Source organism: Poecilia reticulata, chromosome 11 (genome assembly GCF_904066995.2).
Source record: "Poecilia reticulata chromosome 11, P_reticulata-male-v2, whole genome shotgun sequence".
NCBI classification, from domain to species: Eukaryota; Metazoa; Chordata; class Actinopteri; order Cyprinodontiformes; family Poeciliidae; genus Poecilia; species Poecilia reticulata.
This window is the reverse complement of record NC_088840.1, coordinates 28,882,626-28,906,380: the sequence shown is the minus strand read 5'-3', so window position 1 is coordinate 28,906,380 and position 23,755 is coordinate 28,882,626. Positions and strand designations below refer to the sequence as shown.

General features: G+C 40.9%; 1 protein-coding gene and 1 long non-coding RNA gene across 3 annotated transcripts; one reads left to right on the top strand and one right to left on the bottom strand.

The window, feature by feature from the left end:
• Positions 1-1,216: 1,216 nt before the first annotated feature.
• On the bottom strand, positions 1,217-23,131 carry slc9a3.2 (solute carrier family 9 member A3, tandem duplicate 2). 2 transcript variants are annotated; one of them, XM_008422936.2, is made up of 16 exons: positions 22,879-23,131; positions 8,175-8,477; positions 7,793-7,953; positions 6,763-6,841; positions 6,500-6,677; positions 6,192-6,412; positions 5,907-6,109; positions 5,332-5,421; positions 4,691-4,761; positions 4,489-4,618; positions 4,254-4,399; positions 4,055-4,178; positions 3,795-3,968; positions 3,668-3,710; positions 1,923-2,000; positions 1,217-1,849 (listed from the first exon to the last, which is right to left on the bottom strand). In XM_008422936.2, the coding sequence occupies exons 1-16, from the start codon at positions 23,129-23,131 to the stop codon at positions 1,614-1,616; spliced, it is 2,490 nt and encodes an 829-aa protein (XP_008421158.1). In that variant the 3' UTR covers positions 1,217-1,613. The 2 variants fall into 2 exon arrangements, with proteins under 2 accessions (XP_008421158.1, XP_008421159.1); XM_008422937.2 differs by lacking the exon at positions 22,879-23,131 and adding an exon at positions 17,610-17,897.
• LOC103473025 (uncharacterized) lies at positions 17,814-23,017 on the top strand. The gene is made up of 4 exons (XR_534968.3): positions 17,814-17,928; positions 18,031-18,168; positions 18,528-18,708; positions 22,883-23,017. It is a non-coding gene; the product is annotated as an uncharacterized LOC103473025 (long non-coding RNA).
• Positions 23,132-23,755: the final 624 nt, after the last annotated feature.

The window sequence follows — 23,755 nt, the reverse complement described above, 5'->3', positions numbered from 1 at the left end:
TTGAAAATCAGACAATATTTTGGTTTACAGGAACTCAGAGCTTCAGCTGTTCTGCAGTTTAAAATATAGACAACTCATCATGTCAGACCCATTAACAAGCTGGTAAAACATTCATGAGCAGCTGTCTCTGCACTCAGTAATAATCCTCAGGAATTTGTTTTTGTGATTTTTGTTTTATCAAAGTCACAGATTTTCTGGTGTTAATTTTGCAGCATTTGTGCTAATGTCTGAGGTTAATGGTGACGTTTTATTACTCACCGTTTCGAGCGCAATATAAACTTGACATCAAGTTTGGGAGTTAGCATCACTTAAACTGAATATTTTTGTGAAAAATTTGCAATAAACCCAAGGTTATGGGTCAGCACCGGAAAAACTGGAGGGATTGATTCATATAATTTTCCGTCTGGAGTCTAGAGGACCACCTAGAAAGCTATGATGGGCCAGATTTGGCCCCTGAGCCTCGAGTTTTACACTCATGGTCTACACAGCCGGCTCCCACCATTCTCCTGAAAATGTTGGTACCCCCCTCTTTGTCCTTTACAGAGACTGCATCATGTATTTTCCAGACATGATGTCACAATCAAGTAACTACACTAACTTCAGTTGTTATAAAAATGCTATATATGACTTAAAATAAATCTGATTTAACGCCTTGAAATTGGGCCTCTGTCTCTTTAAGAAGCTCCTGCTCTTTCTGAAGCTCCGCCTCCAGACAGTCGTCCCAACATGGCTCCTCTTTTAACCCTTTAATGTTTTTACCAGCGCTGCTCTGAGCAGCAGCTCCTATAATGAGCTCAGCAGCTTTTTGCTAATTGGTGCTGGCTAGTCTGAAGGAGCTGAGCGGGGGAGGAGCTGCACCTCGAAGGCGGGGCTAGGTCCACCGGGGCATTTTAAAGCTGAATGGAGATTAAAGGATGCTGCCCCTTTAACTTTCAGTACAAAACTTCCAGTATTGCTTCTTAGTTGAATGTTCCGAACAGGACAACCCAAAGATTCAATCGGTCGTTTACAGATCCCACTTCTGACACCAGACGTGACGAGGAAAATACCGTATTGACCCACAAAAACTCAATAATTGATCTAAAAGATGGTGATTGTTTCAATACGTCTTTAGACTTCTCATGCGTAGAGATATGCACGTTTGTGTGCATGATGACGAATCGTGTTGGTTCTCGCCTGCAGAGAACATTCATCCAGTTTAAAATAAACTCCACCAAAACGTTATTCACTTTTATTTTTACAGGATATTTTCATTCACACATGGATTATATTTTAAGTGCTGTCCTCTGCATGTATGGCTTTACAAACTGAAATAAATATATAAATGTGTCTTTATCATACATGAGACGTTTTTACAGCAATTTTATATTAAGCTCAGCAAAAAATAATAAAAACAGAAATTCAGATCATAGATTTGATTTTATGTCCCTCTAATCATCAACCCTTTTCCTTAAAACCATAACTTCCTTTTTACAGGTTTCTACGTCACATTCAGGGACAGGAAACTCCAGAAGCACCGTCTGCAGGAAGCTGTTCATTATCACAACAGCTTCAGTTGATTCTCCGGTTGACATCCTGGAATTCATCCAAAGTCTGAAGTCATTTGGGCGGCGCTACAGGTGGTCATCGTCTCTGTGAGGTGGGGGCGGCAGGTCCTGGTCGGTCTCACCGGACCGTGCTCTGCTTCGCAGAGAAGCCAGGCGGTGGAGGTGTCCAGGTGTCCTCATCTGGGCGCGCTCCGACGGCGCCACCTGGTTCACCTCCAGCCCGGCGTCTGCCAGCCAAGGGGGGATATGCAGCGGCGAGGACGGGTCCAGGTCCGGCATGAAGGCGGGGTTCTCGATTCCAGCTGCAGAGGAAACGCAGAAACCGGATCAGAACTCGTTAACAACGTAAAGGAATGAATGGTGTCGATGACCTACCTCCGGCTCTGTAGCCGACTCTCATGGGGAAGGAAGTATCGTAGCCGGAAGCGCTGTCTCCTTCTGAGAACTCAAAATCTGAAAACATAATGGTGTTTTTAGAGAACATGAAGGAAGAGTACGCTACCTTCCAGTTTGAGCGAGAAACTTCTATCTTAGTGAGGAGAGACGGTGTCGACTCGTCGCCATCTGTGGTCGACTCGTCGCCATCTGTGGTCGACTCGTCGCCAGCTGTGGTCGACTCGTCGCCATCTCTGGTCGACTCGTCGCCATCTGTGGTCGACTCGTCGCCAGCTGTGGTCGACTCGTCGCCAGCTCTGGTCGACTCGTCGCCAGCTCTGGTCGACTCGTCGCCAGCTCTGGTCGACTCGTCGCCATCTCTGGTCGACTCGTCGCCAGCTCTGGTCGACTCGTCGCCAGCTCTGGTCGACTCGTCGCCATCTCTGGTCGACTCGTCGCCATCTGTGGTCGACTCGTCGCCAGCTGTGGTCGACTCGTCGCCATCTCTGGTCGACTCGTCGCCAGCTCTGGTCGACTCGTCGCCATCTGTGGTCGACTCGTCGCCATCTGTGGTCGACTCGTCGCCATCTGTGGTCGACTCGTCGCCAGCTGTGGTCGATTCGTCGCCATCTCTGGTCGACTCGTCGCCATCTGTGGTCGACTCGTCGCCATCTGTGGTCGACTCGTCGCCATCTGTGGTCGACTCGTCGCCAGCTCTGGTCGACTCGTCGCCAGCTGTGGTCGACTCGTCGCCATCTCTGGTCGACTCGTCGCCAGCTCTGGTCGACTCGTCGCCAGCTGTGGTCGACTCGTCGTCATCTCTGGTCGACTCGTCGCCATCTGTGGTCGACTCGTCGCCAGCTGTGGTCGATTCGTCGCCATCTCTGGTCGACTCGTCGCCAGCTCTGGTCGACTCGTCGCCATCTGTGGTCGACTCGTCGCCAGCTGTGGTCGATTCGTCGCCAGCTGTGGTCGATTCGTCGCCATCTCTGGTCGACTCGTCGCCAGCTCTGGTCGACTCGTCGCCAGCTGTGGTCGACTCGTCGCCAGCTCTGGTCGACTCGTCGCCATCTGTGGTCGACTCGTCGCCATCTCTGGTCGACTCGTCGCCCATCTCTGGTCGACTCGTCGCCATCTGTAGTCGATTTGTCGCTAGGCGTGGTCGACTCGTCGCCAGCTGTGGTCGACTCGTCGCCAGCTGTGGTCGATTTGTCGCTAGGCGTGGTCGACTCGTCGCCATCTCTGGTCGACTCGTCGCCATCTGTAGTCGATTTGTCGCTAGGCGTGGTCGACCCCATCACTATGTGTGCTCACTAGCAAATGCTAACTAGCATTAGCATTTATAACAGATTGTGCTAGCTCCAGCATACCAGAGAGCAATGGGTAGGTGGAGAGAGGATAAGAGGCGCCACACCAGACTGTAATTAACGGCGCTAAGCCCCGCCTCCTGTCTGATTAGTTGTTCGTCGTTAGCACTCGGAGAAGGCGGAGGAGCTTAATTTTTATCACAGATCATCTGTCTCAAACTGTACAACAGAGTGACTGTTTCAACAGATGCATAAAAAGATATTTTTTTATAAAAGTAACAGACTGCAGCTTTAAGTCCTGCTGGCAGGTTAACCATCAGCACCAAACGCATTAAACGTGTCCAGTTTCTTTTCGTCTCAGGTTGTAATTGGGGTTTCAGATCTCGGTACTTGAAATGTTAAACCTAAGAGATGGTGGAGTTTGTTCCAGATGCTAACCTTCATCCCCAGAATGGTAGTTTTTATTCCTTCCATTTGGCATCTGCAATGGAAACAGAAAAGTTTTACTTTAAATGTTTCTAACTATGCGCGGCAGAGGAGGCTCTTAGAGAATGTTTCCTGTTACCTTCGGCTGCGGCTCTCTCTTTGTGTGTTTGGTTATGGTCTTCGGTGGCGCCACGCCCATCTTTCCGGACTTGAAGGACTCCAGGCGGCTCCTCATGGTTCTCTGGAAGATCTCCTGCACCTCGTTTTCATCCTGGTTGATGTCCAAGTGGCTGCGGCTGAAGCGGTATCGGTGCTGTGGGCCGGAAAGCATCAGAAATGAGGATGAATTTGGTGTTTGGGGTGTTTAAGCCGCAGCTCCAGCCTGCTGGACGGGCCTACCTGCTTGCGGCCTTTGTAGAGATGCTGGTCCAGCAGGTGGTGAGAGTTGATGACCTCTGCTTCTCTGAGGCCCCTCATGTTCTGCTCGTGCATCTCCAAACTGATCGACGGCACCGGGTCTCTTCTGCAGGCAGAAACAGGATCGTTACTGGGTTAGAAGGCGTTTGACCGTGTCCCCAGGGGGGAGTCGTTCTCTCACCTCATCACTGAAGCTCCGTTCTGATCATCGGCCATATCCGCCATGATGTCTGGCATCGCCTCTTCGTAGTCTTCCTCAAGCTTCTTCTTGAAGTCAACAAACGCGCTTTCATTGCGGATGAAATCCAGGGAGCCTCTGCGCTCACCCTGAAATAAAACGAGAGTGGGATGATGTTTCACCACCTGCGGCCTACCGGCGGACAGCAGCGGCTTGGCGGACAGAGGGATGACCTCACCTCTTTCACGTACTCCATCGCATCCTGCAGGTTCAGCTGGTGGAAGACATTGAAGAGGCGGTCCTGATTCTTCCTCGCAGACGGCTTCAGTAACACCCTCGACATCCACTTCTCCTCGAAGTTCCTCCACCTTCAAACGAGAATCCACTGTCACTCGAGAGGCTAATGATGGTTTCAAAACAAATCTGACTCCTGTACTTACTTATTCCTCCAGTAGTTGTCTCCTATTTGTCCTGAAATGTCCTCAATACCAACCAGCATGTGTTCAAACACCTGAAGCAAGACAAATGACAGAGAAATGATGAGATTTCTGACTGGACATTTTTTTAATATATAATTTCAAAGTTATATTTAAATATACATTAATATAAATCCAACTTGTAACAAATTACTAAAATTAAATGTGACACGTTGCTTTGTTTTATTAATAATTTAAGAATTTAACACTTCAAGAGGGTTGGAGCTATAATATGGAATTGAGGCGTAATACCCACTTTCACCACAGGGTGGCAGTGCTTCCCGCGCATTTTTCCCTGCTTTGCCCTCATGGTTGAAAGAAGAAGTAAACGGCCTCGTCTTACTTTAGTTTAGTTACAGGTTTATAACAGCCACCAAGCACATGGATATAATTCCCAAAAAGTTTTTGGAACATATAAAACGTGTTATTTCATTAAATAGTCTCATATTGACAATGTTTTTAGGAGAGAAATAACTGTTCTACTGGGTTAGCATTTCGGCGCTAGCATGCTAGCTGCTAGCTTAGCGGACATATCATATGTTTATATTGTTGGGGGTCCCAGATTGAAAAATGTCGAACTCAGACTGCTTCATTTAGATATTTACCTTGTTCTGTACTTTTTCTACGAGTGTGAGCTCAGTAGTTGTAGCTCGCTTCACGTTCAGCCACTGAACCAAAGGTTTCATCGTCACTCCCTGCAAGTCACAGGAATATACAAAACAGCATGACAATCAAGGCAACACAAGGTGTAGAGATTAATTAATAATTTATTTCTAAACTATTTATTAGCCACCTATAAGGAGAGCCTTATTGTAAAGTGGTACCCATTTTTCTAATGCAAATGATCATTTTTGTACTTCCAATTTTTCCCCCCACAGAATAAATTCTAAAGGTTGGATTTCCTTTCATTTTTAGTGTGAGGTTAAACTGCTGCAATAATATAGAAATGTATTGTTTTAATATCTTTTAACCCCTTTTTAAAATCCTTGTTGGAGAATTACTTCCTGTTTTGTAAGAACTTCCTGTTGCTGACTGGATGGATCAAATGCATGACGGAGTGGATCCAGAAAGTTGTGTTTATGCATTTTTTGGACCAGAGAAGATGAAAGTGTCTGAATAAGTGATGGTTTAAAGGGACTATCATGTGACAGGAAACACCCAGCCAACCCTGAGCGCTCACCTGGAGAATCACGGTGAAGTAGACGACGATGAGAGTCGTGCACACCATCAGGTTCTTCTCCTTTATGTTTGTCTCATTCAGATTCACTGCCAGCCCATAAGCCACAGCCCCTCGCAGGCCACCGTAGCCCATAATTATCTGTTCAACAAAAGTTACCGGGACAAGTCGGGTCCTGTTCAGAATCCAGGAGAGGATAAACACACCTGGGAAAAAAAAGCAGGAAGGGTCAGGTCTGTGACTGGTTGCTTTTCCTCTCGGACATGATGAGGAAGGCCGGAAACTCACCGATGAATCTGTAGATGAGGATGAAGAACAGCGTGAGGAGGATGAACCCCGTGTTCCAGACCCAGATGGTCTTATCGATGGCGGAGATGCCGAGGAAGACGAAGATGATGGTTTCCGAGCCGTTGGCGAAGACCTTCATGGCGTATCGGACTGTTTGGATGGAGTTTTCGTCCATGTTGGCGTTCATGTACTTCTGACAGCAAACACCGCAGAAAACGATCCTTCAGAACAAAAACAAAAACTCCTTAGCTTCACGACCATGGTGCTGATTTTGGCCAGATTTGCTCTATAAAACAGAGATTTCTCACGAGAGGATGGAGGACAGCGACAGCATCTCGGCGGTGAGGTAGGCCAAATACCCCAGGACGAAGATGAAGCCCGGCTCAATGATCTGGATGTTCTTGGTGCATCTGCTCAACAGAGACACCAGCAGGCCGAACACGGTGCCCAACAGGGAACCTCCAAACGCCACCACGAAGAAGGAAACTGTTGAGAAAAATAGAAAAGATTCAGGTTCTCCAAATTCATCTGACCAGATTGTTCCCAGATAAAAACTCATTAAATGTCTCACCTATTCCCTTGACGATTTCCTTAGCATCGATTGCACCTCCTCCAAGAGACACGAATGCATCGAAGACGTTGAAAAGCACCTAAAAAACGGGAAACAACGGTGAGTGTTGGTCTAAAGTCCAGGTGCTCGGATGAAGTACAGAAAAAAAGACACATATCTCCACTACTATGTTTAAAAAATACATATATGCAAAAAAAACCCTCAAAGATTATGAGAGTAAATTCTGAACGTTTTGAAAAAAAACTTGGAAAATAACTTTACACTTTTAACAAATTTTTTCTAGAATATAATAATTCCAAATTTTCAAAGTTTTTCCTTGCAAATTTTGGACTTTTGGAGGTCAGAAATTTTCTTGGAAATTTTCTGAAACGTTTAATCTCAAACATTCTGAGTATTTCTAGCAATTTTGTTTTATTTTGAAACCTGAAAACTGTCAGGTTTTTACTAGAAAATTTTAGACGCTGGAGCTCAGAAATGTTCAGTTTTTTCTCAAAAATTTTCCAAAATTAATTTCAAACTTTATGAGTGTTTCCAGCAAATGTTTGACTTTTTAAGCTCAGAAATGTCAAGAGTTTTTCTAGAAACGTTCTGAGGTTAATCATAAAATCCTTGACCTTGGAGCTCAGAAATTTTCACATTTTTTTCTAGAAAATTTCTGAAATTAATGGGGAAATTTTTTTTTTTTTTCCATCTACAAAACCTTTCTACGCCGTCGTAGAAACGTTTCCATCTACATGAAGATCTGTCTCTGAGTGTTGTTTTAAACATGCCAAACCCATAGGGGGCAGTGTAGCACAAACCTAAACCCTGTGAGCCAATCAGAATCCTTCAAAACAACCCACACTTCAGACCAAGTATGTGATAATATACATTATTTCTTACAAACTGTGATTTTTCTCAAATCTCCACTTGATTCAGAGGTCTTTAAGTGATATTAACCAGCGTTTTCTTATGGTTTATACTATAAAAATCCATAAAGACGTCTTAGTTTTCACGGCAGGTCTGCAGCTGCGTGTGGACATGAACGCACCACCGTAACGCCGTCGTTGAGCAGCGACTCTCCGAACACCAGGATGAAAAGCACCTCGTTGACGTGAACCTGCTCAAACACGGCGATGACGGCGACGGGGTCGACGGCGGCCATCAGGCTGCCGTACAGCAGGTACTGCAGCAGCCCGATTTCAATGTTGCCTGCAAGATAAGAGTCAGTTTTTTGGCCACAAAAATTTTAAAAAAGCATAGATTTTATTTTGCATTTTAAAGTAAAAGTTGACAAGAACTGTCTGCTTTTGTTTTTCACATATTCTTTGATTTGAAAATACACGCACCCTCCTCCTTCCTGTGCAGCTACGCCATAATTAACCTATTTAATTAACCCATTTACCAGCGGATCCAATAGAAACTCTAGTTACCCATAGCTCCGGCCTGGTGGCACCCCCACAGCGACAGCCCCAAGGTGGCGGCGTTCCAGCACGTGCCAATGACGGCGTGAACCAAGATGGCGCCCAGGTTGGTGAAGAAGAGCTTGTTGGGCATGCTGTAGCCGGTGTCCAGGATGATCTGCGGCAGCAGGTAGAAGAAGAAGGTGGTCGGGGTGAGCTTGAAGGTCTGGACCTGGTCCGCGCCCCAGATCATCCCGCCCAGGATGAAGCCGAAGCAGATGAGCAGGGCGCTCTCCGGGATGTAGTTGGTGACATTGTGGTTGGCCTCGATGACTGGAGGGGAGACACAGGTGAGACGGTTCAGTCAGACACCTTTCCTTTGAAATGAAAGTACAATGAGGTCTGTTCTTCACTGCTGGTCTCAAACCAATAATTATGCCCTCGGCTTACATCGTGTTTATTCTGAACAGAAATAAAAACATTTTGTGAAGGAGAAGTAGGCTGTTCTTCTCCTTTTAAGACGGTTGCCAAGCAACATTTAGATGTGCATTACCGCCATCTACTGGAGAGGAGTACGCGTCAGGATGCTAATTATGCATTACATTTTAAACCTAAATTACTAAAACAAAGCAAACAGAAAAATAAATCAGGCTGTTATTAAGGTTTGTAGCTTTTGCTTCAACTCTAAGGTGGAATATTAGGGTCAGTAGGAGGGAAAAAAGGACACTTCCATTAAAAAACACAACTTTCTGAGTTTTAAAGGTCAAAAACTGAAGAAAAACCACTGCGTGCGAGTGAAAGGAGGGGAGGGAGTAACATTGGTGGGAAAAATCTGTTTTTCACTGGAGTTCAGGAAAAGCAATCAGAGAATAAATACGCAGGTTGTTCCAAGAAATGATTGTTTCTCGTCCAGTTATAACATTTTACCGTTTTATCCCACATATTCACTGGAAAGCAGTTTGGATGATCCCCCATAAATACTTCATTGTAAACAGGGTGAAGGAAGTGTCATTTAAAATTCTACATAAAATTTACCCTGCTAAGCCCAATATGATCAAATTTAAGAGAAACATAAACACTAATTGCAGTTTCTGTGAGGGCCATCCAGAAACTGACCGTCTCTTCTGGCTCTGCCCTTTTACACACAGGTTCTGGTCAGCAGGTTTATTCATGACCATATTTTACAGAATTTTTCCTCATGAATGTTTTATTCTGTTTCTATAGATTCCATAGAAAGGATGCTAAACATTTCTTTATAATAAACCTGCTAATACTCTTTGCTAAATTTTATATTCATAAATGCAAATTTGCTAATAAAACACTTTGTTTCTCTCTTTTCATTAAAGATATGGAACTATATCAAATCAATAGCAGATTCTACAAATGAAAATAAGGACAATTTCAATATGTACGTCTTTGCACGTTCTCATCTAATCACCCCTGGCTGTTTTGCTTGGCTGTTGTATTGTGTTGTATACTTCATTATGTTGTTTTGATGTATACTAATTTAATTTAAATAAAGTTCTTTGGAGAAAAAAAATAAAAATAAATTACATTCCAGATGTCTAAAACTACATTTTGACTATCCGGAATGGTAATTTAAGATATCTGTATTTACATTCTGACTAGTAAGAATAATAATTCAAGATATCTTCAATTAGATTTTGACTAGTCAAAATTCCTTTCAAGATATCTGAAATGACGTCACTGGATCTGTCAGAACATTTTGCTATGATTTATTAAGTTTTATTGTGATTTTACTTGACTATTATGGTTTGATTATGTGCTTAGGATGTTGAGTTTGGATGATATTTAATAAATAATAGCATTAGCCAAAATAAGTGGCCATTTAAAGAACAAATAGATTAGCAGTAAATACATAAATATTTCCTACATTTGTGTGTTTTATTCAGAAATGTTGATATATTTTATGAATAATTGTTCAGTTGTCATTTATTTCACTAATATTTTATTAATGTGGTTTACCAGTTTGGATAATCTGACTTCCTGTCAATGAAGAAAAAACAAGCTAAGCAAAAACGCATCAGACCTGCAGCCCAGGGCCGGTTCTAGACGGGGGCCAACCGGGGGCCTCAAGAAATTATACTAAATAAATGTCTTTTTTAAATATTCAGTGGTGGATATTTTTTAAACCTTCACAGTTTTATTTTAACAATGAATTAAAAATCGTAGTGCTGCACTTTTAGCTGCTGTATGGAGATGGGATCAGACTTTCCATCTGCTGGATCTGAAACCTGAATCTCTGGAGACACGAGCAGCTCTTTGGTTCACAATATTAAAATATTGCATTTGTTTTTGTTTCATTTTTTAAGTGTCTCCATAAAAAAAAACACTGACTACATTGACCTTTCTAGTACATTTGCTCAAGAACCAGCCTGAAAAGAAAATAGTGAAGCCTATGATATATATATATATATATATATATATATATACACAGTGGGGAAAATAAGTATTTAGTCAGTCACCAATTGTGCAAGTTCTCCCACTTAAAAATATGAGAGAGGCCTGCAATTGACATCATAGGTAGACCTCAACTATGAGAGACAAAATGTGAAAAAAAATTTGAGAAAATCATTTTGTCTGAATTTTAAAGAATTTATTTGCAAATAATGGTGGAAAATAAGTATTTGGTCAATAACAAAAGTTCATCTCAATACTTTGCTATATGCCCTTTGTTGGCAATGACAGAGATCAAACGTTTTCTGTAAGTCTTCACAAGGTTCTCACACACTGTTGCTGGTATTTTGGCCCATTCCTCCATGCAGATCTTCTCTAGAGCTGTGATGTTCTGGGGCTGTCGCTGGACAACACGGACTTTCAACTCCCTCCACAGATTTTCTATGGGGTTGACATCTGGAGACTGGCTAGGCCACTCCAGGACCTTGAAATGTTTCTTACGAAGCCACTCCTTCGTTGCCCTGGCAGTGTGCTTGGGATCATTGTCATGCTGAAAGACCCAGCCACGTTTCATCTTCATTGCCCTTGCTGATGGAAGGAGGTTTGCACCCAAAATCTCACAATACATGGCCCCATTCATTCTTTCATGTACACGGATCAGTCGTCCTGGTCCCTTTGAAGAGAAACAGCCCCAAAGCATGATGTTTCCACCCCCATGCTTCACAGTTGGTATGGTGTTCTTTGGATGCAACTCAGCATTCACTTTCCTCCAAACACGACGAGTTGTGTTTTTACCAAATAGTTCTACTTTGGTTTCATCTGACCATATGACATTCTCCCAATACTCTTCTGGAACATCCAAATGCTCTCTAGCAAACTTCAGACGTGCCTGGATATGGACTGGCTTAAGCAGGGGGACAAATTCATAAATAAATTGTACAGTATTGGCTTTATTTATTTAAAGAGTATTTTGTAGTTGTTTCGTACAAAATTGTGTACATGTGCAAAACATTTGGATCAATAACGGGTTAATCTGATCCTGAGCCTTATTGGTCTTTTGTGAAGTTTGATTAGTGACTGTTGTGTTTTGTAATTAATTTCCCGAACCTCTGTTGTCACTTAAATAAGGTTTTGAAAGGAGTTTGGTACTGAAACCATGACGGGTCCACTTCATGAACTGTGAACTGAAATAGTAAAACTCCCGACTCATCATGTCCACGTTTCCACAGATGGACAAACATTCTTGTAAAAAAGGCCAACAGCCGCATAACGTGCAGATAAAAATAAAGGTAAGGCAATTTCTAAGTATGATTTTCAAATATAGTTCAGGTTAACGACTCATTTTCACAAATCATTAAGCTGAACTTCTGCCTTGATGATAAACTGGTTTTACTGGATTAATAAAAACTGGTCTTTATTAATCCTATGAATTTAGTAAAATATTTTTTTCAAATGACAGGAAATGCACAGTGTTGAGTGGATTTCATTTGAAATTTCCGGGGCAGCAGACCCACTAGGACTGCTTTTGTCTCATTAATGTTAGCAGAGGCTGGCAGGTGTGATGTAGTCCGATTCTGTTTCAAACTGAGTTTATACACCTCTGGAAAAAATTAAACGTTTCTCTGATTTTACTCTTTATAAGTATATGTTTAAGTAAAATGAACATTGTTCTTTTATTCTATGAATTACTGACAACATATTCTTAATTTTGTTTGTGAATGTATGTAAATAAGCAGTTAGATCTAGAAAATCGCACCAACGAATATCTTCTCATGGGTCTTAGCCCTGCTGGGGGCTGAGCCCCCCTACAGGTCAGATCCTAGGATCGCCCCTGCACGTTATTGCTTGTTCGCATCCAGTGAAAACAAACATGTTAACAAATAAACTGGACAGTATGTTGTAAGTTTAGTGATATTTCCACAGTTCTGGTCTTGAAATTAAATCTAGAGTCAGCGCCCGAAACCGAGTCCAAGACGTACGGAAGGCTAACCCTGTCACGCAAGAAAGAAAAAAAAAAAAAGCGCTTTCACGTTTATAACCTGATACTATCATGTTTTAACAAGATACTATCTTGTTAAAACTAGGGCTGTAGGGATACAATAATCTCATGATACGATACGATACACGACATTCTGCTCATGATACGATACAGCGATATTCCGCAAACGATACAATTCAATGCACTTTTGCGATTTTCTGAAAGATTTTAGAGGGACAGATTGATTTTGGTGACATTTTGTGACTGTTATATAGTTGGACTGAATTAATTTAACTGAAAACTGATTAAAAGCACCAACTACACAACACCTGGCTCTGGTTGGACACAGACTTGAAGTCGACAGCTGGACAAAACGAATCAGAGAAGTGGTGAGAAAACATGTTTCTTTTAGTTGAAGCAGTACAAACTGTAGCTTACATGCATTTGTAAAGTAAATAAAGAGCAGCAAGTACCTGCTCTGAATACTTTGATACCTTTTTAACCTGGACATCTGAAGGAATCACTCTAAGCCTGATGACCGAATCACTCTCCTGGCGAAGCAAGCAGTGAGTGAGCAAGGTGACAGGTGGATGTTACGGTACTTGCAGAGGAATGTCGATTTTTTTCTAGGAAAGAAAATATCGATTTATATCGCGAAATCGATATTACACAGTTAAAACGTGATAGTATTTTGTAAAAACGTGATAGTATCTTGTTAAAACGTGATAGTATCTTGTTAAAACGTGATAGTATCTTGTTAAAACGTGATAGTATCTTGTTAAAACGTGATAGTATCTTGTTAAAACGTGATAGTATCTTGTAAAAACGTGATAGTATCTTGTAAAAACGTGATAGTATCTTGTAAAAACGTGATAGTATCTTGTTAAAACGTGATAGTATCTTGTTAAAACGTGATAGTATCTTGTTAAAACGTGATAGTATCATGTTAAAACGTGGTAGTATTTTGTTAAAACGTGATGGTATCTTGTAAAAACGTGATAGTATCATGTTAAAACGTGATAGTATCTTGTATAAACGTGATGGTATTTTGTTAAAACGTAATGGTATCTTGTAAAAACGTAATGGTATCTTGTAAAAACGTGATGGTATCTTGTAAAAACGTGATAGTATCATGTTAAAACGTGATGGTATCTTGTAAAAACGTGATAGTTGTTAAAACGTGATAGTATCTTGTTAAAACGTGATAGTATCTTGTTAAAACGTGATAGTATCTTGTAAAAACGTGATAGTATCTTGTTAAAACGTGATAGTATCTTGTTAAAACGTGATAGTATCTTGTTAAAACGTGATAGTATCTTGTAAAAACGTGATAGTATCTTGTTAAAACGTGATAGTATCTTGTAAAAACGTGATAGTATCTTGTAAAAACGTGATAGTATCTTGTAAAAACGTGATAGTATCTTGTAAAAACGTGATAGTATCTTGTTAAAACGTGATAGTATCTTGTTAAAACGTGATAGTATCTTGTTAAAACGTGATAGTATCTTGTTAAAACGTGATAGTATTTTGTTAAAACGTGATAGTATCTTGTTAAAACGTGATAGTATTTTGTTAAAACGTGATAGTATTTTGTTAAAACGTGATAGTATCTTGTAAAAACGTGATAGTATCTTGTAAAAACGTGATAGTATCTTGTTAAAACGTGATAGTATCTTGTTAAAACGTGATAGTATCTTGTTAAAACGTGATAGTATCTTGTAAAAACGTGATAGTATCTTGTTAAAACGTGATAGTATTTTGTTAAAACGTGATGGTATCTTGTAAAAACGTGATAGTATCTTGTAAAAACGTGATAGTATCTTGTTAAAACGTGATAGTATTTTGTTAAAACGTGGTAGTATTTTGTTAAAACGTGACGGTATCTTGTAAAAACGTGATGGTATCTTGTTAAAACGTGATAGTATCTTGTTAAAACGTGACGGTATCTTGTAAAAACGTAATAGTATCTTGCAAAAACGTGATAGTATCTTGTAAAAACGTGATAGTATCTTGTAAAAACGTGATAGTATCTTGTAAAAACGTGATAGTATCTTGTAAAAACGTGATGGTATCTTGTTAAAACGTGATAGTATTTTGTTAAAACGTGACGGTATCTTGTTAAAACGTGATGGTATCTTGTTAAAACGTGATAGTATCTTGTTAAAACGTGGTAGTATTTTGTTAAAACGTGATAGTATTTTGTTAAAACGTGATAGTATTTTGTTAAAACGTGATAGTATCTTGTTAAAACGTGATAGTATTTTGTTAAAACGTGATAGTATTTTGTAAAAACGTGATAGTATTTTGTTAAAACGTGATAGTATCTTGTTAAAACGTGATAGTATCTTGTTAAAACGTGATAGTATCTTGTTAAAACGTGATAGTATTTTGTTAAAACGTGATAGTATTTTGTTAAAACGTGATAGTATTTTGTTAAAACGTGATAGTATTTTGTTAAAACGTGATAGTATTTTGTTAAAACGTGATAGTATTTTGTAAAAACGTGATGGTATCTTGTAAAAACGTGATAGTATCATGTTAAAACGTGATAGTATCTTGTATAAACGTGATGGTATTTTGTTAAAACGTGATGGTATCTTGTATAAACGTGATGGTATTTTGTTAAAACGTGATGGTATCTTGTATAAATGTGATGGTATTTTGTTAAAACGTAATGGTATCTTGTTAAAACGTGATGGTATCTTGTATAAACGTGATGGTATCATGTTAAAACGTGATGGTATCTTGTAAAAACGTGATGGTATCTTGTATAAACGTGATGGTATCATGTTAAAACGTGATGGTATCTTGTAAAAACGTGATGGTATCTTGTATAAATGTGATGGTATCATGTTAAAACGTGATGGTATTTTGTAAAAACGTGATAGTATCTTGTATAAACGTGATGGTATCTTGTTAAAACGTGATGGTATCATGTTAAAACGTGATGGTATGTTAAAACGTGATGGTATCTTGTAAAAACGTGATGGTATCTTGTTAAAACGTGACAGTATCTTGTTAAAACGTGATGGTATCTTGTTAAAACGTGGTAGTATTTTGTTAAAACGTGACGGTATTTTGTTAAAACGTGATGGTATCTTGTTAAAACGTGATAGTATCTTGTTAAAACGTGATAGTATTTTGTTAAAACGTGATAGTATTTTGTTAAAACGTGATAGTATTTTGTTAAAACGTGATAGTATCTTGTTAAAACGTGATAGTATCTTGTTAAAACGTGATAGTATTTTGTAAAAACGTGATGGTATTTTGTTAAAACGTGATAGTATCATGTTAAAACGTGATAGTATCTTGTTAAAACGTGATAGTATCTTGTTAAAACGTGATAGTATTTTGTTAAAACGTGATAGTATTTTGTTAAAACGTGATAGTATTTTGTTAAAACGTGATAGTATTTTGTTAAAACGTGATAGTATTTTGTTAAAACGTGATAGTATTTTGTTAAAACGTGATGGTATCTTGTAAAAACGTGATAGTATTTTGTATAAACGTGATGGTATCTTGTATAAACGTGATGGTATTTTGTTAAAACGTGATGGTATCTTGTATAAACGTGATGGTATTTGTTAAAACGTGATGGTATCTTGTATAAATGTGATGGTATTTTGTTAAAACGTAATGGTATCTTGTTAAAACGTGATGGTATCTTGTATAAACGTGATGGTATCATGTTAAAACGTGATGGTATCTTGTAAAAACGTGATGGTATCTTGTATAAACGTGATGGTATCATGTTAAAACGTGATGGTATCTTGTAAAAACGTGATGGTATCTTGTATAAATGTGATGGTATCATGTTAAAACGTGATGGTATTTTGTAAAAACGTGATAGTATCTTGTATAAACGTGATGGTATCTTGTTAAAACGTGATGGTATCATGTTAAAACGTGATGGTATCATGTTAAAACGTGATGGTATCTTGTTAAAACGTGATGGTATCTTGTTAAAACGTGATGGTATCATGTTAAAACGTGATGGTATCATGTTAAAACGTGATGGTATCTTGTATAAACGTGATGGTATTTTGTTAAAACGTGATGGTATCTTGTAAAAACGTGATGGTATCTTGTATAAACGTGATGGTATCATGTTAAAACGTGATGGTATTTTGTTAAAACGTAATGGTATCTTGTAAAAACGTGATGGTATCTTGTAAAAACGTGATGGTATCTTGTTAAAATGTGATGGTATCTTGTTAAAACGTGATGGTATCTTGTTAAAACGTGATGGTATCATGTTAAAACGTGATGGTATTTTGTTAAAACGTGATGGTATCATGTATAAACGTGATGGTATCATGTTAAAACGTGATGGTATTTTGTTAAAACGTAATGGTATCTTGTTAAAACGTGATGGTATCATGTTAAAACGTGATGGTATCTTGTTAAAAAGTGATAGTAACTTGTAAAAATGTGATAGTAACTTGTTAAAACGTGTATTACCGTCACGCTTATAAGATACTATCACGTTTTAACATGATCGCACTTGAAATTTTTTTTCCTGCGTGATATCGATGCACTTCCGTAGAGACGAGACCGACCCAGACCGGAGTCGCGTACTACGACGTACTACAACACTGAGCTGAACCGTGTATGAACAAGTTCTGACAGGTTGCAAATGATCGACTGTTGGTCTGAGACGCATCAATTTGTTCAGATTTATGATTAACCAGCCAGAGGACGAATGAAACCATTCATCGTTTCCCTTTGCAAAATATTATTTCACCTCAGCAGGTGTGACTGAAGCTTTCTTATTAAAAAAGATCAACTCTGATGAAGAAGAAATACAACCAATTAAATAAAATGTGTAAAAGACCGAACTTTGACCTCCAGGAAGCCTGCAGATTTTTGATCCGGAGGAGTTTGGAAAGGAAATATGTCTATTCTGCCCTTTAAAAGCTTTTTATTTAAAGTTTAGAGGAAGGAATATTTCTAAAACAGAAATTATTATTTTTGTTATATTTATATTGGATTGTTTATGCGAGAGCAAAATAAATGGAAAAATATTCTTATTTTTGTTGACAGAGTAACATTTCAGACTCTTTACTTACGGAGTTTGCAAAGAAAGCACACCAGTACCCACAATGCAACAGTGTAGGGGGGCTTCACATGGTGCCATTTAAAGGTGACGATGGGGATCCCGGTGATGTTGTGCCCGCCGCCGTGTTCATCGTGGGTTTCCTCCGGCGCCGCAGACGAGATGCAGCAGAGCAGCAGAACCAGGATCATCATCCTCATCATCATCGGGACAAATCAGAACTGCAGGAACTCTCCTATCCGTTCATCACTCTGACTCCACCTGCATCCTCATTCCTGAAGCGTCAGGAGCGCCTCCGACCCGGACCGCGGCTTTTTGTAGCAGAACCAGCGGTGGGAGTGACGGACGGCTCTGGTTACTCAGTCACGCCTCGCTGCTTCGCTCTGTTTGTTCTTTCTGGTCCCAAACAGATTTTTTTTGTTTTTGTTTTACAGAGACAGAGTTGTGTATGATGGGGCAGAGGTCAGAGGTCACTGGTTTGGCGCTGGACGGACGTCCGTTCAGGAGGTTTTTACATCATCTCAGTAATGATTGACCTTCATGTTTCTCAGTCTTGGTTAAAGACTCTGAATGTGAGTGAAATATCTGAGCCGCCTTCACTGCAGAGATGTTTCCTTTTTAATTCATTCTGCTGCTCCACATTTTTATTAAATAAACCAGAACTATTTAAGTTTTAACTTCAATATTTTTGGTTTAGTTTCTAGTACAAATGTCTTTACATTTAGAATAAGACAAAACTGGCTTATAAATACATTTTCAGAAAGAAATTAGATTTTTTTTAAAGCAAATAATTCCTTAATATTGATTTTACTGGTTGCATTGGCAGATAATTTCTCTTTTATCGAAACATTTTCTCATGTATATAAGTGAAAAAATCTTCCTGTGAACTTTTTCATCTGGCTGACCCGGTTTGTTCTGTTTGGACCAACAGAGCCGTTCTGTTGGAGCAGAACAAAGAGCAGCGTTCTCACCAGACAGACAGGATTTGTTCTCACGCTGCAGGGAAGAACTCCTCAGAACCAAACCTTCAGAACCAGATCAACCTTTGAGTCGACGCACCTGCTGTCGTCTTCAGTCGGTAGTTCTGTTGGACCCGACTCAAATCAACACAGGTTTGGACTATCGGTTAAAAATCATAAATCAATATTGAGCAGTACAGTTGAAACGGAAATCACTCAAATTCTTGAGATACAGCAAGAAACTCAAAAAGAACCATGGATGGGTGGATGATCCAACCAGGTCAGGTTTTATTCCTTCTTCATAATTAAATTATATATTTTCTCAGAAGATGGAAAAGTCATAAATCTGAACATTTTGTGATGCAGGGTAACATATTAACTACTCATAACTAGTTGACAGAACCCCGTAAAAAATGCCGAGTGATTTATCCAGCTGCTTCCAAGCAGTTCCTCTTATGGTCTTAATGTTTAAAGCCACATTTAGCTTATTATTCTCTTTACAGGAGAATATAAAATATAATGTAGATTGGGAACGGCGGGAGCAGAAGCAAACACGGCGGGTTAACCAGTAACTCCAGAACTGAAGGCCTGAATCCCAGAATAAAGTTACTGGAAGACGGAGGAAGGGGACGCGTAAAGTTAACGAGTCGGACTCGTAAATGTTTGAACACATAGAAATTCGGTTTATAGATCCTTCTGTGAAAAATAACTGAATGCTGAAGAAAAACCGAAACATAAAAACCACGACGGAATCAGGTTTTCACACTGCAAAAACACGAGATCCGACCGCGGTTGGTCTGGTTTCCAGTGCAGATCTCTTGAGACGAGACGTTTCAGCAGGACATGTCGTTCTGAATCAGTAAGTTCTTAGTGCCAATAAAAAAAGTTCTGCACCAGCTGATTATTCCAGTTATAACATGGAAAAATGTCTTGTTACAATTAGAACTTGAACTTTTTTAAAAATCAATATTAAGGAATAATTTACTTTAAACAAGCTCCTGTTTCTTGATGAAAAGTACTTGTTAGTTTTTTAGGAGTCCTATTTCACTAAAAACTAAACCAAAAATGACTTGCTAAGATTTTGTTTTTGCAGTGCAGAGCTCTGACTTTACCTTTCAGAACAAACTGGCATTAAACTTTGTTCATACAGTAAAAACCAGTCAATAAACTGATATCTATGTGTAAATACGTCGTCCCTGCAGCTGATCAGAGTACAGTAGCATTCAGAGCTCCTCTGTTTCACCTCTGTGACGGTTATGCAATGATTGAAAGCCTAGTTAAAGGCCGGGAACTGTCCTGCAGCTTATTAGTTAATAAAACGTTAAAGGCGTTCATGCTCAGTGGCGCGGATCGCACCCGGATGAGTTGCAGCATTTAAATCACATGAAGCCAACACATGAGGCGTCACATGAACCGAACCTGGAGGAGCGACAGGCCGGCACCTCTGACGCATAACGAGCAGTCAGTATGCTACCTGCAGGAGAGATGCCTCCTCCAGTTCGGATGAACAGAACAGTTTCCACCCAGAGGGGAGTTTAAATGAGATCACAGTCCTAACCGTCATGTTTCTAGATGACTGAGGAGCCTGGAGTACCCTGGAAGAAGCCGCACATCGACTGAGAGACGCACACTATGCAAGTAAATTACTCCACTAATTAACCCAAACAATTTTAAATTACATATTTTCTAGTTTCATTTCGTCAGTGTTTTCTTCATCTTAAAGACAAAATGACAATAATTCATATTGGCCTCAGTCTGGGTTCGGATTGAATGTGAACGCCAAGCGGACCAGAGGCCGCTACAAAAGCAGGAAGTGGACTACAGCGCAGGGCATTCTGGGTAAATCCGACCAAAGCTAACATGTTAGCCTAGCGCTAGCAGCAGAAATGGCTCCTGGTCTTTAGGCTAAAGAGAAATCCTCCAACCGCTAAAATCCTCCATCTTGTTTCCATCTGGTGAAGCAGGAAGTTGCTCTCAGTGTCTTCAGAGGTTTTTGTGTCGTTTCCTTCAGTGGTTGTTGGTGCAGCGCCCCCACAGGCCAGGAGGGGAACAGGTTGGTTTGACTCAAACAGGAGCAGATGAGGGAGTTCTGAATCCATCAGAACCGAGTCCAACAGACCTTTGGGAGGAAAATGCTTCCAGCAGTTTTGTTCTGATGTAAATGTGAATCCCAGAACAATCAGATGCAAATGGCACAAATTTAACTTTAGGTGGAGCTTTTTACAGAACCCGTCTTGGAACTTCCAGGTCCGGTTAGACCAGCTAACTGGAGGTTAGAAAGACCAGCTGGTTAGACCAGCTAACCCAGGGGTGACCAAAGTCTGTCCTTGAGGCCCGGCATCCTGCATGTTTTAGTCTCTCCCTGGTTTAACGCACCTGGACCAAATGACGGCTCATTAGAGGCCTGAGGAGAACATTGACGAGCTGAGGAGGTTGTTGTTACCACCAGGGAGAGACATGCAGGATACCGGGCCTCCAGGACCCACTTTGGGCTCCCCTGAGCTAACCAGTTAGACCAGGTTAGCTGGTCTAACCAGCTAACCCAGGGGTGGGCAGTCCTGGTCCTGGAGGTCCAGTGTCCTGCAGCTCCTGGACGTCTCCCTGGTCCAACACACGTGAATCCAACAGCTGAATCTCCTCCTAACAGCAGTCCGGTTCTCCAGAATCCTGCTAACGACCTCATTATTTGACTCAGGTGTGTTGATGTAGAGATACATCTAAAAGTTGCAGGAGACCCTCCAGGCCTGGAGCTGCCCACTCCTGAGCTAACATGTCCCTGAGTCAAATAATGAGGTCATTAGCAGGACTCTGGAGAACATGACTGCTCTTAGGAGGAGATTCAACAATTTGATTACAGCGTGTTGAACCTGAGAGTCACTTATGAGCTGCAGGACACCGGCCCTCCAGGACCTGGGTTTCCCACCTGGGTTAGATGGACCTGATTTTCCCACTGGGACGTGGTCGACATGGACGACGTGTCGGCGCTCGGTCCCGCTGTGCATCGCTCCGACCTGGCCCAGATTTATGTCGGCCCTGGCGAACACTGTGACGCACGCTCAGTCATTCACATTGTCCACAGAAATGTGACCCTTTACGCCTGTTGTGTATACAAGGAGTCGCTAATGGCCATGTTTTGGGGTCAGACCTGGAGAGCACAGGAGGTCCCCCTGCAGAGGTCAGGCAGGAGGTTTGACCTCTTGTTCCTGTCTGCAGACACGTTCTGACTGTTTTCACAAGAACGTCCCTGGTTTTGTTTTAACTCAAGTTGTGTCAACACACAGCAGAGGAGTTGGCAAAGAAACAATTTCAGGGTTTTATTACCAGCAGACTGTCGGAAAGAAACGCCTGGTGTTTCTCTACCTGAACGAGACGCCAAACAGAAACACCAACCAGACTGAAAACCGATAAAAAAGCCCTGAAAACAACGTTTAAATCTTCCTGAAGGTCTGGATCTCAGGAAGTGAAACGGTTAGAGGTCTTTAAACGCTCCTGATCCGCTGCTCAGGCGTTAACGGGGACAGTGAAGGACAAGGAGGCACTAAAGGGTTTCTGGAAACGCCACAGAGCTGCAGCCTGAAGAGGGAAACTCCTGAATCCTCAAACGGTTCCTGCATGTTCCTATTTAAAAACGACTCGAGTGGAAAAGATCAGATAAACTAAAGCTCTGATCATAGATATTATCTGAGCCTCAAGGACTAATTGTAAACAGGTTTACTGCTTCTACGTTTATTTCCTCCGTCTCACGGCTGCAAGGTGATATTTAGTGTTTAAAGTTCTGCATTTTCACATTTAACACTAAATAAAAGTTAATTTATTTCTTACTTTCAACAAAAAAACTAAAGAATCATTTTGACCTTTGACACCGAAGATGCTTATCTGTGTTAGCTTGTTGCAGAAATTAAGTAAAACTAAAAATGCATGTCAAACTTTAAAAGATGCCCTGAACACTTTGAAAGTTTAATGTGATCATAAATATAATTTAAAAAACAAATGAGCTAAATAAGAAGTTGTTTTGGTTTCTGTCTGGAAAATGTGGATGATTATCAGACGTGGAATTTAATTTAAATTTATGCACCAAAAATACATTTGCTGTTCATGAAGAATATTTAAATTCTGCTCAGTCCAGTTTTTTTTGAAGCTCTTCTGGTTTATTTATTTATTTTTGATCTGTAGAAAGTTTTACATATTTGGAGCCGTTGGAGAAACTTTTACTTATTTCTGACATAATGTAGAAAGTTTTAGTCTTTGTCTTTCGTACCTGATGTAGAAAGTTTTATGTATTTGTGGTATTTTGTTGTTATTTTGTGGTTTTTCTGGACTCACCCAGTTTGCAGAGCCAGGACACCAGGACCCAGAGCGCCACCAGGTACGGCACTTCCACATGGTGCCATTTCCACGTTACGATGGGCAGAGTGGTGATGGTGGCCGTTCCGTGCCCGGTCCCAGTGGTCTCGTTCCCGGTGCTGGCCGGCGCCGGGGCTTCGGTGTTGGCCGCGCTGTTAGCCGCGCTGTTGGCCGCGCTGTTGGCCGCCATCAGCAGGCAGAGGAGCAGCGCCGACCTCCATCGCTCCGCCATGTTTGCTGGAAAACGTCTGCTTCCTTTCAGCCGCTCAGATCCGCGCTCTCATCCCTCCTGACCTTTGACTTCTCTGCGAACATCCAGACGCTGATCGTCAGAGAGCATGGATTCCCGCTTTCTGGCGTCCTGCCGGCCGGGATCGGGTTTTCTACCGCAGGTGAAGCTCAGCCCATCCGGATGCTCCACCTTCTCCGCCCACGTCTCACCTGGACCGGCTTGTTTGGCCACTCAGAGACTCCACTGATGCTTTTGTTTCCTTATAAACTGAGAATCGGGTTAAATTGCTTTGGGTTGTTTATTACGGCTTCGTTTTGTGGCTTTTTGTCTATTTCATTTAGTTTTTACAGTGTGTTTGCTAGTTTTTATTAAGATTACCTAATAATAACAAGGGCTTGATTTTTGACCAGCTATAGTCTTATTTCTTTGGCTTTTTTGATTTTGCAGAATTAAAAAAAGTTGAATTCTGCAGCTAACATTGATAACGTTTACCATTTTTAAAGCATTTATTTAACTGTTGTTTAACAAACAACTGACTTTGGCCTTTTCTCCAAACTTCTGCTGCTGCCATTTTGTGGACTAAATACTTGAAGCGCCGTCATTTTCAGTCATCTGACGTAAACA